Below are 16854 nucleotides of genomic sequence, written 5' to 3' on the forward strand. Positions count from 1 at the left end.
AATCAAATTAAAATAAAAAAAATAAAAAAGTCAGCTAAGAAACATAAAGACAAGCATTAAAAAATGTGACTGACAATTTCTATTATAGCTTTGATGATACAAAATTCAAGTGACAATCATCAGTTTGTGCAGAAACACTTCATGATTAGCACCCATTATTATAGCATTGATGACACCACTGGGTGCCGAGAGCTAAAAGAAAATGAATTGCATAATATGTAAAAAAACTATGCGAATGAAATATCAAGTGAAGGTTTAACAAATCACTACTTCAGCATCAGACTTGAAATAAACATGTTGCATGGAAATTTTAATTCATGGAATTGCTTCTAATCATATACAAGAGATATGAAATTAATGATAAGAAACTTATGAAAGGCAATAGGACATGCTTACCAGGTTGATTTACACCACGGGAGGAATATACGGCATTTTGGCTAAATATATGTGACAAAACCGTAATTTCTTGTCATTTGGAAGGTCCCAAAACACCTTAAGTTGATCCTCATCTTTTGCCAAAGCTTGCAACATGATTAGTGCCTCGTCGTCATTAAGTCCTTCAATATTAAAAAGTACTTGACTTAGTAATTTTTTCTTTCCTTCAATTTCTAGCCTAGCTTCTTCTCTAATAGTTGCAATTTCAGATTATTGCACAATTTGCGTCAAGATGTCGGGTCACAGATTCGCGATTTCGTGTTGCCGCATCAGCCAAGATTTTAAATTCTGGACCAACCATTTCTACGAAACTGCGAAAATTTACAGAAATTTATTCCATATTTGATTCCGTAGGAACTCCTTTTCTTTTTCTTTGTGCAGATGTTTTTGAGCTGCTACTGTTCGATTCCATAGGTGTTGGCAATGGAGTTTCATCATTTTCTTGAGAAGGCATAGAAAATTGCTCAATAGGCACTTGAGAAAAACCCGCATCTTCCTCAAAAATATTATCATCCTCATTTTCATATTGTCTTGCCTCATCTCCGATATCAGCCCTTGCATTGCCATAAGCCCTGTCTTTTGTAAAAACTGCAACAAGATAATTGAAAAATGGGAACGACTTCCCATACAAACCAGCTGCTTCCTTATGTGCCTGTGTTACATAAACACCATACACCACATGAACACCAGTTATTAGAACAAAAAATCAATACCATGACTAACATGTATAGTTCATAAGAAAAATTACTCAAAATAAGTATACCTTGACATATTCATCATGTGCACTTTTCTCACACATGATGGTGCTATGTTCATAGTTCCAATCAAATCCACTAACACGTAGGATATCAGCAATTGCAGTAGTTTTAGTTCTCAATAATTTTACTCCAGATTCAATATTTGGCACAACTTTCAACATAGTCTGCGGAATTTTGTCTTTTATCATTTTTTCCAACTGAAGGAGATATCCACCTCGAAACCCATTTTCAGCCCTCCAAATGGGATTGACAGCAAGCTCAACCAAGGCATCAATTAGAGCCTTATCTTCTTCTGTTGTCCAGTATCGCTTGTTTTGACCATGACCCCTTTGTTGAGATTCTGAGTCCATGCTATACGAAAACAAAAAATAAATAAAGTAATAAAGTAGATGATATCATCTAGGAAATTAAGAACCAAGATAAAATATATGGCACACAAGATAAGTACAAAATATCTCAAACATGTTTGGCATACATAATATTAAAATGTACGAATACAAAATTTGGCCTTGACAAAAGGAAATTCTAATACATAAAAGCATTCAAAGTACATAAATAGCTAATGAATCACTTGGCTTGATCTCCAAGTGTTGAACATGTCCACAGCTATTTGATTCCTCAATTCAGTCCACTCATTTGTTGGTTCAACGGCTGTGATATTACCAATTTCATCTTCTATATTTTCTTCCAAAGGTAGAGTGACCACTTCATCTTCTGCAGGGTCTTCAATCATCTCCTTTCTAATGAAATTATGTACCAAGCAACACGCATTGATAATACGCCGTTGGGTGGCTATGCTGTAGAAGCTTGGACTAGTTAGAATTTTCCACCTAATTTTTAAGAGTCCAAAAGTCCTCTCGATTACATTTCTAGCACTGGCATGCTTCATATTAAAAAATTCTTCTGGTGTTACTGGTTGATGGCCATCACTCCAAGAAATCAAATGATATCGTTGACTTCGAAAAGGTGCAAGAAACCCTGGGCAATTTGCATATCCCGAATCGACCAAATAATAGAAACCTAATAAGAAAATATATTTGTATTACATAATATTTTTTTGTGAGATTAATTTAATAAACTTATAGAAGTTTTGTATACCATTTGGGACCTTTAGTCCATTAGGTTTCGTAATAGTGTCCCTAAGAACTCGGCCATCATGTGCAGAACCTTCCCATCCAGCCAAGACATATATAAATTGCATGTCATGACTGCAAACGCCGAGTACATTAGTGGTGATTTCAGATTTTCTTGTTCTATATCGTGGTCGATCAACTCTAGGCACATTTACTCGGATATGTGTACCATCCAATGCTCCAATGCAATTCTAGGTTAAAAAAAGTTATCACTTACACTATGTCCACTAATAATAAAACATAATAACAAATAAAGACGAATGTTGTTACCTTGAACCACTTCCACCTATGATCATTTGAATTTTCATTGAGAGGTTCAGGCTTCTTAAGTAGAACACCATGGCATAGAATAATTGATTTTAAGACGGCATGGAAATGTCGACTAACTGTTTCGGCAGATCGCAAGAAGTCAAATTTAATTATTCTATTTTTTACATGATGTGCTATAATGTTTAGAAACATTGCAACCATCTCCTCAACGAGTACATTTTTCGTAGCCCGCAGCCCACCGTTGGTGGTTAGCAATCGACATAATTTATGAAAACATTGACGATCCATGCGCAGTTTGTCGATGCACTTAATGTCGCTTTCGTAAACCACCCGGTTCAAGTAATCATACTGTTTACGGCGTCTACTTGATGATGACTCAATCTCGCATTGAATTAGTCTACCTCTATTGTTGTTTTCCATGTTTGCACAAGTAGCAATCATGATGTTCAAAACATAAAAGTAGCACATATAGATAGCAAAATATAGCCGGAGCTCCGCAATCTCATCCATTTCTGAAAAACGAATTACACATGGATTGTATAAGCATTTCATACAATAATGTTTACAAATTATGATGCATATGTTGTTCTTTTCTGCTATTTTAATTAATATTTGAACAAACAATAAATGTCTGACAAGTTTTATACCTATGTTATTCTTTTCTGCGGTTTAATTGAATACATCGTGGACATGTTCTCCAAAAAAGTCAGAATACTGCAGAAAACATTAATTTAATAAGAACATTGCTCTGTTGTTGGCATTAAAAACATTGTTTGCACTCCAAAAGAACTAGAGTACTTCAGAAACAATCAATTATGGAGAAAGATTTAAAAAAAAAGGGTAACAATTAATCTTGGAAATCATTATTGCAAGCATTCTTCAACTTGAAAATTTGGCTCAATTTCTTATGTTAGCCAAGGAAATCACACAATCAGAAGATGGATATGTAACAAAGGAAAATTTAATTGCTGATGTTACATAGAGGAACACACAATCAGAAAAAATAAAATAAAATTTATTTTATTTTTTAGGGTTAGGTTTTGGCGCATGGAAAGACATGCACATGGGGAAGCTGGATGATCACTAGCAGAAGGTTTGTGCTCCATTGCATGCATGGGGACCCATTCTTTTTGTTGCGCTTTCTCTGGCCTGCACATTTCTTTGCCATGGTACGCATGCATTAATTATTTTTCTATTGATCTTCTAAAGTTTGATCATCCACATCCTCCATTCTCTTTCACACCAGTGACTTGGAATGATATATCCTTTTCTTTTTAGCTATCTCTTTCTTCTTCCTTGAAATATAGCTTCTGATTAATTATTATATATATATATATATATATATGTTTAATAAACACTACTTGTTTCATGGATAAACACAATGAAATTAAGATGACACATGTATATATGTAATAATTATTAAAAGAGAAGTGCATGGTGCTTTTTAAAAGCAGGGAATTTTGACAAGACATTGTTACTGGCGTCCAACTAAGGATGGAGAGATATATCTATAGTTGAGGCTCTGTAGGTGAATCATATACGAGTAAATATGCTCATACTGTCCATCTTTGCGCTAAACTATTTTCTTGTTGATATATACATCATAAGGTTGTTGGAGGATATTAATATCATTAACTGTACGTCTTGATCATATCTAGTTTAATTATCTTCATATATGATCGAATTAATTGATAGATATAGAGGAAGGTTGTCTTTGTATATACATATGAAAGAGTCTTTCTCTTTTTCTTTGATATTTGAGTGCCCCTGTTTACTATACAATATCTTTCATTGAAATATTTCTTTGATTTTGAGGCAAAAGCTTGCTCTTTCACTTTGATTTTCCCTCATTCATATGTACTATTATCATATATAATATTAAAGACAACAGACACTTGATCTCTTTATTTATCTTAATTAAGATGGGCTCATATCCACCAACCAATCTATAAAGTTAGACATGAAGTAATATAATATTTAACCAAAGATTGTATATGATGTACAAGCAATGATAGGCTTAGGTGATAAACATAAAGAGAGCTAGTCAGACTTAACTTTTGGTTATTGTTGTGAAACCTATGAACATTTAGATAATCAAAATTTAAAGAACATTCTCAATCAACCTAGTTTGTTAACACTTTCTCTTGTTATAAAATCAGAAATGCATCATGAATGGACCTAGAGAAAAACCAAACACACCAGTGTATCAAAGTTCTCATGCTCAAAATTGGGTTTTCCTTTTCCTGTCATGATATATATATATATATATATATAATCTAGACTTGGCACACAAAACACAGATAAGGATGCCCCAATTACCTGCTGACACTCTACATTGTAAAATAGTTAGTATTCAATTAACAAAATGTAAGCTTCCCATACATTCAGGAAGAAAAACAATGCCACCAAAGTGACAAAGACAAGCATTTTCAATGAATTTTATAAATCAAAAGGAGGTTATTGGGTTTTAAACATTTGCCTTAACCAAGGGCAAGGGAATCTTCTTGAGGTGCCAGACAGCATCTCCACATAGAAATCCAATAAGCTAGGCACATTTAATTTGATAATGTTCGCCAAGATTCTAATGTGAATCTACAATGATATGTGAAACATCATTGGAATGCTAAAATCCAACCATAGTGACAGATAGTCTTTCTAAAATCCAACCATAGTGACACATTTAATTTCATGATCTTCATTTCCAATAGCATTAAAGAAATCCACAAGATGAAATGGCATGAAATCAAAAACAAATCTTAGAAAAATTGAAAGGGAACAAGGTATATACCCAAGCAGCGATACCTTGATGTTTGCAGCTTTGTAGAGAAATCAATTAAAGCCGGAGAAGGTTCAGACCTCACAGATTCACGCGTTCCTCTGTTGATGATGATCAATAATGGTTGATCTGTTGATGATGATCACACAAATAGAATGTTGTCAGATTGAAGATGCTAATCACGGCAAGGAAACCAGTCGCTCTTTCTCAGCTGGTGAGATTCCTCAGATGGGAAAAGGAGAAAGGGTTGGCTTGATGGAGAGAAAATGAGAAGGAAGAGATCTAAAAATATTTAATCAGGGGTAACATAGACTTTTCATCAGATAGGAATGGCCATTACCCCCAACATTGGGGGTAATGGCTATTACCTTCCCCAGGAGATTTCTAATCCCCTCTCAAAGGTAATCAAGACAACCCAATGGATATCCAAACATGGGTATCCATTGGGATTAGTAAACATCCCCCTCTAGAGGGGATGATTACTTGCATCCAAACGACCTGTAATTATACGGTTATAGGTTCGAACTTCACATGTATCAGCTCTAATTTCATGTTCTATTATCCTCCCAAATTGCAGATGTACCAACTCTAATTCTTAGATTGCCCAATTAGCGGTGTTCACTATATCCTAAAATTGCAAATGTACCTACTTAGAATTATAGATTACTTGTTCAGAAGATAAGAATAGTATGTTTAAATATATAAAAAAGTCTAACTCACTCAAAAAAAATAGAATAGATTGATGGTAATTAAGATGTTCGATATCACCATCGTAACCTTTTCATCAAAATTTTAAATATGTAATTATTATGGATTACATTATAAAAGTTTGTGAAATTAACAAACCTAAATAATGTCTCCGTTTAATTGAGGGTATATACATAAAAAACCTCAGTTATGTATTTCAGAATAAAAACTTTTTAGGTTTGTAGATGTAATTTTGAGATTTTGAAGGCATACACGTATAAAAAAAAATCCAATAAATAAATAAACACAGAAATTAAAAAGGTAAATAAAAAATTTGATAATTTTTCTTGATTATTTTTCTAGTAAACCATAGAAATTAATCTTAAAATTTTTTCACCATGTTATGCCCAAAACCTAACGGAGAGGACAACAAAACAGAGTTAAATGGTATTATAAACCGAAACCCAAAAAACCTGCGGTGTACTAGTGACACACAGATCCAGAACAGAGAATCACAACATCTCCATGTTCTCTTTGTTTCCATGTGAAACATATCTCTATAAATAACACCAAAGTTCATCAACCCCTCATTGCAATTCCAGGACATGTTGGGTCTTGGATGTGAGAGTTGGAGTAGGTCAAACCCTCAGAATATTTGACCAGAATTTGTTTTGATTTGGTTTGGTTTCCTCCCACATCTCATATTCAATTGTTCAGCAAATTTAAACCTGAAACAATAGATGACTTTGGAGGGGTCTTGAAAGTGAGAATTAGAGGGAACCAAAGCTTGTTTTCAAGCTAACGATGAAACAATTGGTTTGGTTTCCTCTAATATCTCACATTTAAAAGAACCACCGGGAATCAGAGAACAACATTTCATTAGATGTAAATTGAATGTGATAATTGGAGGAAATTGAACAATTTGCGGATCAAAGAATGCTAAATGTTTGTTCAATTTCCTCCAATATATCACCTTCATTTACTCCACAAACTCCACCAACTATGTTTACATAAATATATATATATATATATGTATGTATGTATATGCAAACATACATACATATAGAAATATATTTTCAGTAAGCAAAAAACCTAGAGGCACATAGCTTTCATGTCCTTTGTATTTTACAGCCATCAATCCATGAAATTCATACCACTGTTGCACCAGCATTACATCTAGCTTCTAACTTTCGACATGCTTTATTTAGTTCCAACACATATTGAAATGCTTTCTGTGTACATTGATGGACCATCCTTCAAAGCCATGCCAAGGATTTGCTCACAAGCTTGATATTCACAATGTTTATGAATGAAGAAAAGAAACGTGAAATATTGAGTTATAGAAAAACCATAAACTATAGAGAGAAAGCTAGGAAGACTGATCAAATTACTGACCATTTACACGTATTCAAGCTCTCTGCAACTTTCTGAAAGGAAGTATTGGAAGCTAAGGAAGTAAAGTCATCACTAGATATAAGAACCTATGAACGTATATACATGTAAACTTTTTATCTTCTATGAAATCATGCAGGAGATAATTAAACTAACTGCTAGAACCAGTAAAGAGATGATGGAGAGACAAAGATCAAGAAAAGAATGCCAGGCAGTGATCATTTAAATAATCTGGTATCAGTTTACTTATGCTTACTGATTTGAGCTTGCAACGGTGACTTGCATAAACTGACTTTTTTGATATATTCAAGAGAAATCTGGAATTATATTTGGTGATTGTTTTATAGAATTGATTTCTTTCATAGTCTGGATATAATTCTTGGGAATCAATTCCCTTTGTTATGCTAATTCTCTTAAAATTTTCATGCACTTTTCTTGTTCCTCAGGATAATGCTATTGTTAGAGAATGGTAAGGAATGGGATGGCTTTCAATAAATAGATACAATTTGTATGAATACAGAGGTAAATAGTATGTATAGATATACCATGTACAAAGTATATGTATATGTATGTACTTGAACTTTAACATGCTCTCTTAAACTCATGATGGGTCATAAACCGAGAGTTTACAACCTAAAAACTGAAATGGAGAAACAGTATGTGCCTTAGTGAAAAGATCAACAAGCTGTAGTGCGGAGGGAACATACGGAAAACGAATATTGCCAGTAAGATAATAATGATAAACAAAGTGAAGAGCGACATCAAGATGCTTCGTGTGCTCATGAAACAAAGGATTAGCAGCAATTTTGATGGCACTCTTATTGTCACAATATAGGAGAGTGGAGGCAGATATGGAGATACCAAAATCCATTAAAATTTGACACAACTAGAGAACCTCTTTTGCGGTAGAGGACATATTACCATACTCAGTCTCGACAATGGAAAGAGTGACAGTAGATTGTTTCTTACTTTTCCAAGAGATAAGTGAATCTCCAAGGAAAAGGCAGAAATCAGTGGTAGATCTCTGATCAGTAGAATCTCCTGCCCTAATCAGCATCACAGTAGCCGTTAGCTCAAAAGATGATGTGGCTGAGAAGAATAGAGATTGAATGATTGTGCCACGAAGATAACGAAGAACCTATAGAAATGTAGCATAATGGGTAGAACGAGGAGCACTGACAAACTGACTAAGAATATGAACAACATAAGCAATATATGGGCGAGTGATGGTCAAATAATTAGAGCACCAACAAGTGCTTAATAATGAGTGTGATCAAACAAAAGCTCACCATCAGAAGAAGAGATACGGTGATGCAACTCAATAGGAGTGGATGCATTGTGAAGATCTATGATCCCATCTCACAAAAAAAATATCAGAAATGTACTTCTGTTGAGACACCAAATAACCACGATGAGAATAAGAAATCTCAAGACCCAGAAAGTACCTGAGAGGACCAAGATCTTTCATCAAAAACTCGATATGTAACCATTGTTTCAGAGAAATAATAGTATCAACATCATTACTAGAAATAACCATATCGTCAACATAAAGAAGAAGAATAGAGAGACCATGTGGGGTCTGACGAGTAAAGAGGGCATAATCATGAGAGCTCTCAGTGAATCCAAGAGAAAGAATCACATTGTGAAAATGCTCAAGCTAGGAGTGAGGAGCATGTTTGTGTCCATAAACAGCCCAATAAAGATGACACACATGGTAAGGAGGATGAGAAAAGCAAGAAGGAGGAGCCATGTAAACCTCCTCAGCAAGATACCCATGTAAGTAGCATTATTAGTTACATCCAATTGATTAAGTGGCCAGTGATGTGCTGTAGCAATGGCAAGAAGAAGATGAACAATAGTCAACTAGGCTACAAGAGAAAAAGTTTTCTCATAATCAATGCTATACTCCTAAGTAAATCCACGAGCAACAAGACACGCTTTAAAACACTTAATAGTGCCATCAACTCGGGTCTTGACCCTATCGATCCACTGACAACCAATCGAAGTAACACCGGAGGGAAGAGGAACCAGATCCCAGGTATGCATTCGCTCAAGAGCCTCGAGTTCCTCTGACATAGTTTGCTGCCAATGGGAATGCTAGGTGGGCTCATGATATGACTGCTACTCATAGTGAGTGTGAACGGTAGCAAGAAAAGTTTGAAAACATGGAGAATAGGTAGAAGAGAGAGAAATGGCATACCAAGCTAGAGGATGATGAACACGGTCTGGGTAATAACGAGGAATACTTGGAGCATCTTCAGGAGATGTGGGGATCACCTGAAGTATTTAGACATGTGGTAGATTGGGTAGAAGAAGAAAAAGGAACGTCAGAGGAGATAGTGGGAGGAGCAATAGATGCATTAGGAATGAGAGAGCCTGGTAGAATGATGGAAGGAAGGGGAGAAGGAGAGGAAGTTGAAGACTAAAGAAATGAAAGATCCGGAGGAGGAAAGGAAAAGAAAGGTAAGTCTTCAAGAAAAGTAATATGAAAAGAAATATGAAGACGTCGAGAGGTGGGATTATAACAGCAATAGCCTTTGTGTTCAGAGCTATAGCCAATAAAAATGCACATTGCCGAATGAGGAGAATGTTTAGTTCGTTCGATGGAGCGCAGAAGAACAAAAAAAAATGCAGCCAAAGGTGTGAAGATGGCCATAAGATAGGGAACAAGAGAAAAAATACTCATAAGGAGTAATACCAGAAAGAGTAGAGAAAGGTATTATATTAATGAGATGGATGAATGTGAGAACAGCCTCAGCCTAGAATGATTAAGGAACAAAAGAAGCGAAGAGAAGAACATGAATGGTCTCAAGTATATCCTGATGCTTACGCTCAGTAACACCATTCTGAGGAGGGTGTGAGGATATGACTGTTGAGAAAGGGTGCCATGAGAAGGGAATAAATCATGAAAAGATGTAGAGAGATACTCTTTGGCTTCGTTAGTTAGAACAACCTTAATAGGTTTATCGAATTGAGTATAAACCATTTGTGTGAATTGAGAATATATGGTGAATACTTCAGAGCTAGAAGGCATAAAGTAGAGCCAGGTGTATCTAAAAAAGTTATCAATAAAGCTTATGTAATAAGAGAACCCACCAAGAGAGAAGGAAAGAACCGAGCCCCAGACATCAGAATGAACAAATCAAAAGCGCAGACTGAAGAGGAGTCACTAGATGGAAAAGGAAAAGCTGAATGTTTAGCGAGCTTACAACCCATACAAGAAGACAATGAGCCTAAAGAGACAAAACCAAGACACCCTAAACTGGTTAACAGTTTCAGGCGTTTTGTAGATACATGACCTAAGCAAGAATGCCAATGATCTAAAAAACAAATAGAAGCAGCAATAGTAGGAGTACACCTGGAAAAAGAAGGAGAGACAGGTATGTGAAGATACTCGAGGTGATAGAGCCCACCAACTCTATGCCCGGTCCCAATCCTTAGACATATAAGATGATCCTGCACTGAACAATCAAGAGAAGAAAAATTAATAGTCAAACCATGATTTGTGAGCAGACTAATAGAAATAAGTTTAGAAGCTAAAGCAAAATCATGGTGAACTATAGGAATAGTAAATGATGGAGATTGGAGGTGACCGAATTGCGTGACAGGAAGAAGACTTCCATCAGCAAAACGAACACTAGAGAATGGTTGAGTGTTAGAAAGATGAACTAGGTTAGTGGTATCCGTAGTCATATGACCAGAGTCTAAAATCAATGAGGAAGACATACCAGAAGAAGCAGACGTAACAGAGGAGGAACTAGACTATATAGCATGCTGCATGGCATGTTGTTGTTTTGTAAGGTGAGCAACCTGAGTAGCAAGGTCCCCAAAATTGTCGGGAGTCAAAAACTTGACTGTAGCAGCATGAGGTGAAAAAGAAACACCAGAAGATCACCTGAGGAGAATGATGCTGTGGATGTTGTTGTTGCCATTGTAGAAGCTTAAGACATTGAGTCTTCCTATGTCTTGGTCACATGCAGTAACGGCAAAAAGTAGAGGATCCAGAAGATAACAAGGCACTAGGAGCTAAGGTTTGTGAAGAGCCTAAAGAGGTAACGATCATGACTGTATTAGTGAGACCTAATCAAGAGGATGAGAGTGCATGTAGCTGAGTCTCAAAACATTGTGAACAACATCATAAAGGATGGAACAGGGTCCGGATTAAGAATTGACTGCAGACAACCTTATAGTCGGGATGGAGACACATCAGAAGCACAAAGGTCTTTTGTGTCTGCCGAGACTGAATGCAATCCTTACAACACTTGCACGTCAAACAAGTGGAAGGCTGCAAAGAGTTAAGTTGTCTCCACAAAGAGCGTAGCTCAGTGACATATTCCTGGATAGAGCACTCCCGTTGTTGGACATAAGTAAGATCATACAAAATAGCATATTGGCGAGTAGAACTGAACTGCTTAAACATATGACATACTCTTACATAGCACAGGTAGTCAAAATATGTTTGATCTCTATGCGAATATCAACATCGTAGGATTGACAAATGAGGGTCATGGTGCAATGATCAGCAGTGAACCATGAAGCAAATGCATTGGAAGTGTCAGTCAGTCTTTGTAGGGTTAGGATGTACCATCCACACAACCAAGTAACTCTAATCCAAATAGAATGTTACGTACATTAGTGTACCATTCTTTGTAATTGGAGCCATTTAATTTGACGTCCACTGAAGCAAGAAATGTGGGGCATTTTTTTTATTATTTTTAAAAAATTTTAAAATACAATCAACATGAATGGTTGAAAATGGTTGGAAATGGTGTTGGAATTGATGTTTGGCAATTAGTGTCACAAGATGGCCTTGGAATTGATGTGTGTCAGGATGCTTTTGGAATTGATGTTTGTCAAAATACCAAGGTTGTCAGACCTGGCCCGGGCAATGACCCGGCTAAGTCTAGGGATCAGGGGTCAATGGGTTCCACCGGGTCAAACCGGGGTTGAACCGGGGTGAATAATAAAATATAAAAAAAATATTATAATAATTAATAATGAGCAAATATAATACTAAACCCATAATTATAATATTAAAAACTACTCAAATTTGATATTTAAATTGATAAATGACCTTATATATAATAGTGTTTTCTAATTATGTCATTTATTTTTATATTTTTTAAATATTTATAAATTTAATATATTAATATATAATTATCGAACTTCTCTTAGGGTCATTTATTTATTTATTTGCTTATTGGTTGATTTTGTTAAAATAGATAAGAAATTTAATTCACTAATTCTTATATCTCAATTGAGTTTTTATTTTGTTTTAAATTTTCTTATATTTTTTATTTAATTAGAATACTTTATTTTTATATTTTTATAATAAAATTACACTCATTTATTCTTTAATTTTCTTAATAAATTAAATTTTTAGAAAGTATTTACATAACACATTAATAGATTTTATTTTTAAATGTTAATTTTTGTTGGTATGTTTATGATATATATATATATATATTGTAATTCTATTTATTGATTATAAATTAAAAATTAATATTAATAAATATACATGATTTTGTGGTTTCTAATGAAATAATAATAATAAATTATTAAATATTGTAAAAAGTTTTAAACATTATGACCCGATTGACCCGGCCGGGTCAACCGGTTCTCGGTTGAACCGCCCGGGTCACCGGGTAAACACCGGGTTTTTTAATACCCGGTTCAATGGGGTATACCCGGGCTGGCCACATGGCCGGTTCCCAGTTTTTCCGGTTGAACCGGCCGGGGCGGTCCGGGTCTGACAACCTTGCAAAATACTCTTGAAAACCACTTGTCGGCTGGTCGGTTGATCAAGCCCCGAGCACTGATGAATATGGGAAAACACCATGGTAAACACCAAGATCTTCGCCGCCAATAAGGGTGGGTGCTCGCAAGAGTCGAGGTTGGAGAGGAGATTTCCCAACAGCGGCGAGGGAGAAAGCTTTTGCTGGAGGTTGTGAAGAAATGGGAGACAACGGTGGGAGAGCCGGAAATGAGGACAGAGACAAGGCGAAGAATGCATTTGGTGACAGCGTTAAGGCAGCGGCTAATGTAGGCGGTGGCTTAAGTGATGGAGTGATAAACGAGCATCAGGATGTGCTTGTTGTTGATGCCGATGTTGCCGTCGTGGGAAGGTCAGGGCCAGCATTGGAGGAGGATCGGTCCTGAGATTGTACTCAGGAAGGTTATGCGAGAAGTAGTCGATGAAGCAAAGTGGAAGCTTCAAATCCTGTTATCCAAGTTGGCCTTGGTGAGAATGGCCTAAAAATTAAATCACCGGCTCTAACAGCTATCTTTTCAAAGGACTTTGGTGTTGAAGTCAAGTCTCCTCCATTATTGCAAGTTCTTTTTCACTTTGGATTTGTCATTCAATCTCTTCAAGATTATCAAAAGAATATCTTATGTTGTTTTTGTAATTCATTTAGGGTATTATAGAGTTCTATCCATTTGTCAAAGAGAGATCCCAATGTATCAATATTTTTTTTTTAAAGTTGCTCCTTCATGGTATTCCCTACTGAGAAAATCTGAAATAGAATTGTTAGTCCCTTTTATGTGTTTTCTTTTAAATTTTAAAAAGAAAACATTTTTCATCTTATAAGTATTTTATGTTCTAGAGTAGAAGCAAATTTATTAAATATAAAGGCTTTTTCTTATGTGTTGTTTGTTCTTACCAGAAACTATTTTGGTAATATAAAATAACTGAATTCTTTTACTCCTTTTTTAATAGCTAATACTCCATTTTCATTAATATGATACTTTTTCTATTTCGATAAATTTCCCTGAAGTATATCTACAAATTAATCCACTTTATTTGGTTTCCTTTTCTAATTTAGCTCCCGAATAATTTTTTGAGGCATTTGTTTCTAGATAAGATTATCTGCTTACAAAAGGTAATTCTAATTTATGTAGATTTTTAAACTTTCTTTAGGTTTTTTGACAGATTCTATTGTTAAATCTGAAACCAAAATTATATTCTTTTTAAGACTCTTTTGAAGTGGATTTCTATAACTTGCAAGATTTTTTATAAACCCTTCAACATAGTTAAGATACCTTAAAAATCTTTGAAATTGTTTTTGTTTATTTCATCAAGAATGAATTTATTTTTTCTAATATATGGCTATATAATTCAATCCACAAGAATCAATATTTAATCCTAAGAATTCTATCATTTCCTTTTTTTATTTCCATTTTTTTCATAGAAAATGGTAATCCATTCCCAAAATAATTTAAGGCAAATATCTTTAAATGCTTGCCATGTTGCTCAAAATGATCATAGGCTTTTAACATTCCATTGATAAAAACAAAAAAAATAAATATATTGTATTCATTAAATATTTCATCCATTCTTCTTTTAAAGATTTAAGGACATTTTTTAAATCCAAATGGCATTGCTACCCACTTATAATAACCTAATGGTGTGCGAAAAGCTGTCAGCGGAATGCTATCTTCTTTTACGGTGCGTTTGGATGACGGAATAGGAATAGAGATAGGAATGGGGGTAATGAAGAGAGGAATGAGAATGGGGGTAATGGGGAGGGGATATGAATGAAAACTGTGTTTGGTTAGAGAGGGTTATGCATTGGGAATGTGAAGGTAATGAATACCCCTAGCCCTCAATGATTACATGCACAAAAGAACATCCAAACAAGGGGGAAGGAATGTGTAATCAATGATTACCCTAACAAGGGTAATCATTGATGTCATCCAAACACACCCTTAATTCAATTCACCAAAATCCTAATTTATAATCAGACTTTGAATATATTTTTTTGTCCTCTAGCTAAATTTATCAAGGTTTCTTATGGAGTAAAAAATAACTATCAATCTTTGTCCGTTGATTTAACTATTTAAAGTTAACTAACATTAGAATTCCCCTTTTGATTTCTGCATGATTACTTCCCATAAATGTAGAACTGCTATAAGGGCTTTCAGACTTTTGAATCATCCCATTATCTAGTAATTTGTTTGTTTATCTGTATTTTGAATTCTTCTATATCTAGTTGATTACATCTCATTAGTTTAACTCGAATTATGTTAGTGGGATCCATTAATTGGACTTCTACAAAAGGTTTGGATTCAAAATACAAAAGGTAAATTTAAAATGAACCTAGTCAGCCAAGGAGGAAATAACTTAAATATGGCACTAACTAAGGGCAGTTCATTTAGACCGGGAGTCAGTTTTTTGAGACGAGAGAGAGAGAGAGAGTTTTTATAATTATAAAGGAAAACCTCAAGATAGATTTAGGAGTTAAAAATAAAAAATATATTTTTACACCCATAGAAGATATGAACTAAAGAAATATATCTAGTAATGGTATACATATCTAAATCTAGATTGTGAAAAGGATATAGATAAAGGTATAATTGAATGAGCTTCTAAACACTATGTAGTGGCATATAGATTATTTTGTTTTGAAATCATGACTTGTAGAGTTTTAAAAGTTCGTGTATATGTCATTTTATAATTTGAATTGTATAAATACATTAAACGAAGTAATTTTTCTATTAACAAATATTTGGTAATTTATAATTTTATATAATGTAATAAGTTTTGTTGTCATTTTTAAAATGTTTGTAGATAAATCTATTGAAATCATAAACCTTATCATTATAATTATCTAAAATAAATCAATATAAATTTGGTGAAGATATGATGGAGGGGTGAGCAATGTCACCCTCCATGCCGCAATCGCGTTGTCTTCTCTCGTGCGTGACGGTGCGAGAGTTGTGCTCCTAGAATCCTAAGGAGTACTATTACTTTCTCTTTGTGTTAGTATTTAGTTTACCAATTAAAAGAGTAATATCTTAATTAAAACTATAATAAAAATGAAAAGAATGTGCCAAGAAACTCAATTGAGATGAAGATTCTGTTAATGAAGTAGGCCTCGAGCAAGGATCCTGTCACGCCCCGACCTGTGGCCCAGCACGCAACAACCGCAGTGACAACTTGAGGAGGGACCCCCTCACCACTCATCTCTCGAGTAGCCACATGGCTAACATAAATCTTAGATAAAACAATACTTAATAGAATTTACAAGTTCAAGATGAACACAAAGATACACCAGGAAGCGAACACTCTAGTGGATCCATAGTCACAATACAATGAGTTCATGCTCAACAACAAATATACATAGGATTTAACATGAAGAAAGACAAGCAAGATATGACCAGCACTCTGCCTTGCAGTAACGCCACTAGAAGCTAAAACCTGGAAGGGAGGGAGAGGGCGAGAAACTAGTGACACTCAGTGAGTGAGTTAGCACAACTCTAAAAGAATATATCAAAAATAAACATAAGCTTTTACCAATAATACACATATATTAGAACATTTCAGTATATATATAGCAACATATAAAATGCAAGTCTCAAAATCTTTAAAACATAATACTCATCGTCAAATCAAATTTGTGAG

The 16854-nt window shown here is 34.8% G+C and overlaps 1 protein-coding gene across 1 annotated transcript; it reads right to left on the reverse strand.

Annotated features, from left to right (window-relative positions):
* Positions 1-766: 766 nt before the first annotated feature.
* On the reverse strand, positions 767-1926 carry LOC120271616. The gene is made up of 3 exons (XM_039278292.1): positions 1790-1926; positions 1199-1544; positions 767-1087 (listed from the first exon to the last, which is right to left on the reverse strand). Exons 1-3 carry the CDS (start codon positions 1924-1926, stop codon positions 767-769), a joined length of 804 nt encoding a protein of 267 aa, XP_039134226.1.
* Positions 1927-16854: the final 14928 nt, after the last annotated feature.

The sequence above is a fragment of the Dioscorea cayenensis genome, chromosome 11, assembly GCF_009730915.1.
Source record: "Dioscorea cayenensis subsp. rotundata cultivar TDr96_F1 chromosome 11, TDr96_F1_v2_PseudoChromosome.rev07_lg8_w22 25.fasta, whole genome shotgun sequence".
Taxonomy (NCBI): Eukaryota; Viridiplantae; Streptophyta; class Magnoliopsida; order Dioscoreales; family Dioscoreaceae; genus Dioscorea; species Dioscorea cayenensis.

Bases quoted from the DNA above. Each gene is read 5' to 3' on its own strand.
- LOC120271616 (XM_039278292.1), bottom strand. From the start codon at position 1,926: ATGATTGAAGACCCTGCAGAAGATGAAGTGGTCACTCTACCTTTGGAA. The intron at 1,545-1,789 runs GTTCAACACTTG...GTTTTCGTATAG, and splicing joins AATCAAATAGCTGTGGACAT to CATGGACTCAGAATCTCAAC. The intron at 1,088-1,198 runs GTATACTTATTT...TATGTAACACAG, and splicing joins CACATGATGAATATGTCAAG to GCACATAAGGAAGCAGCTGG.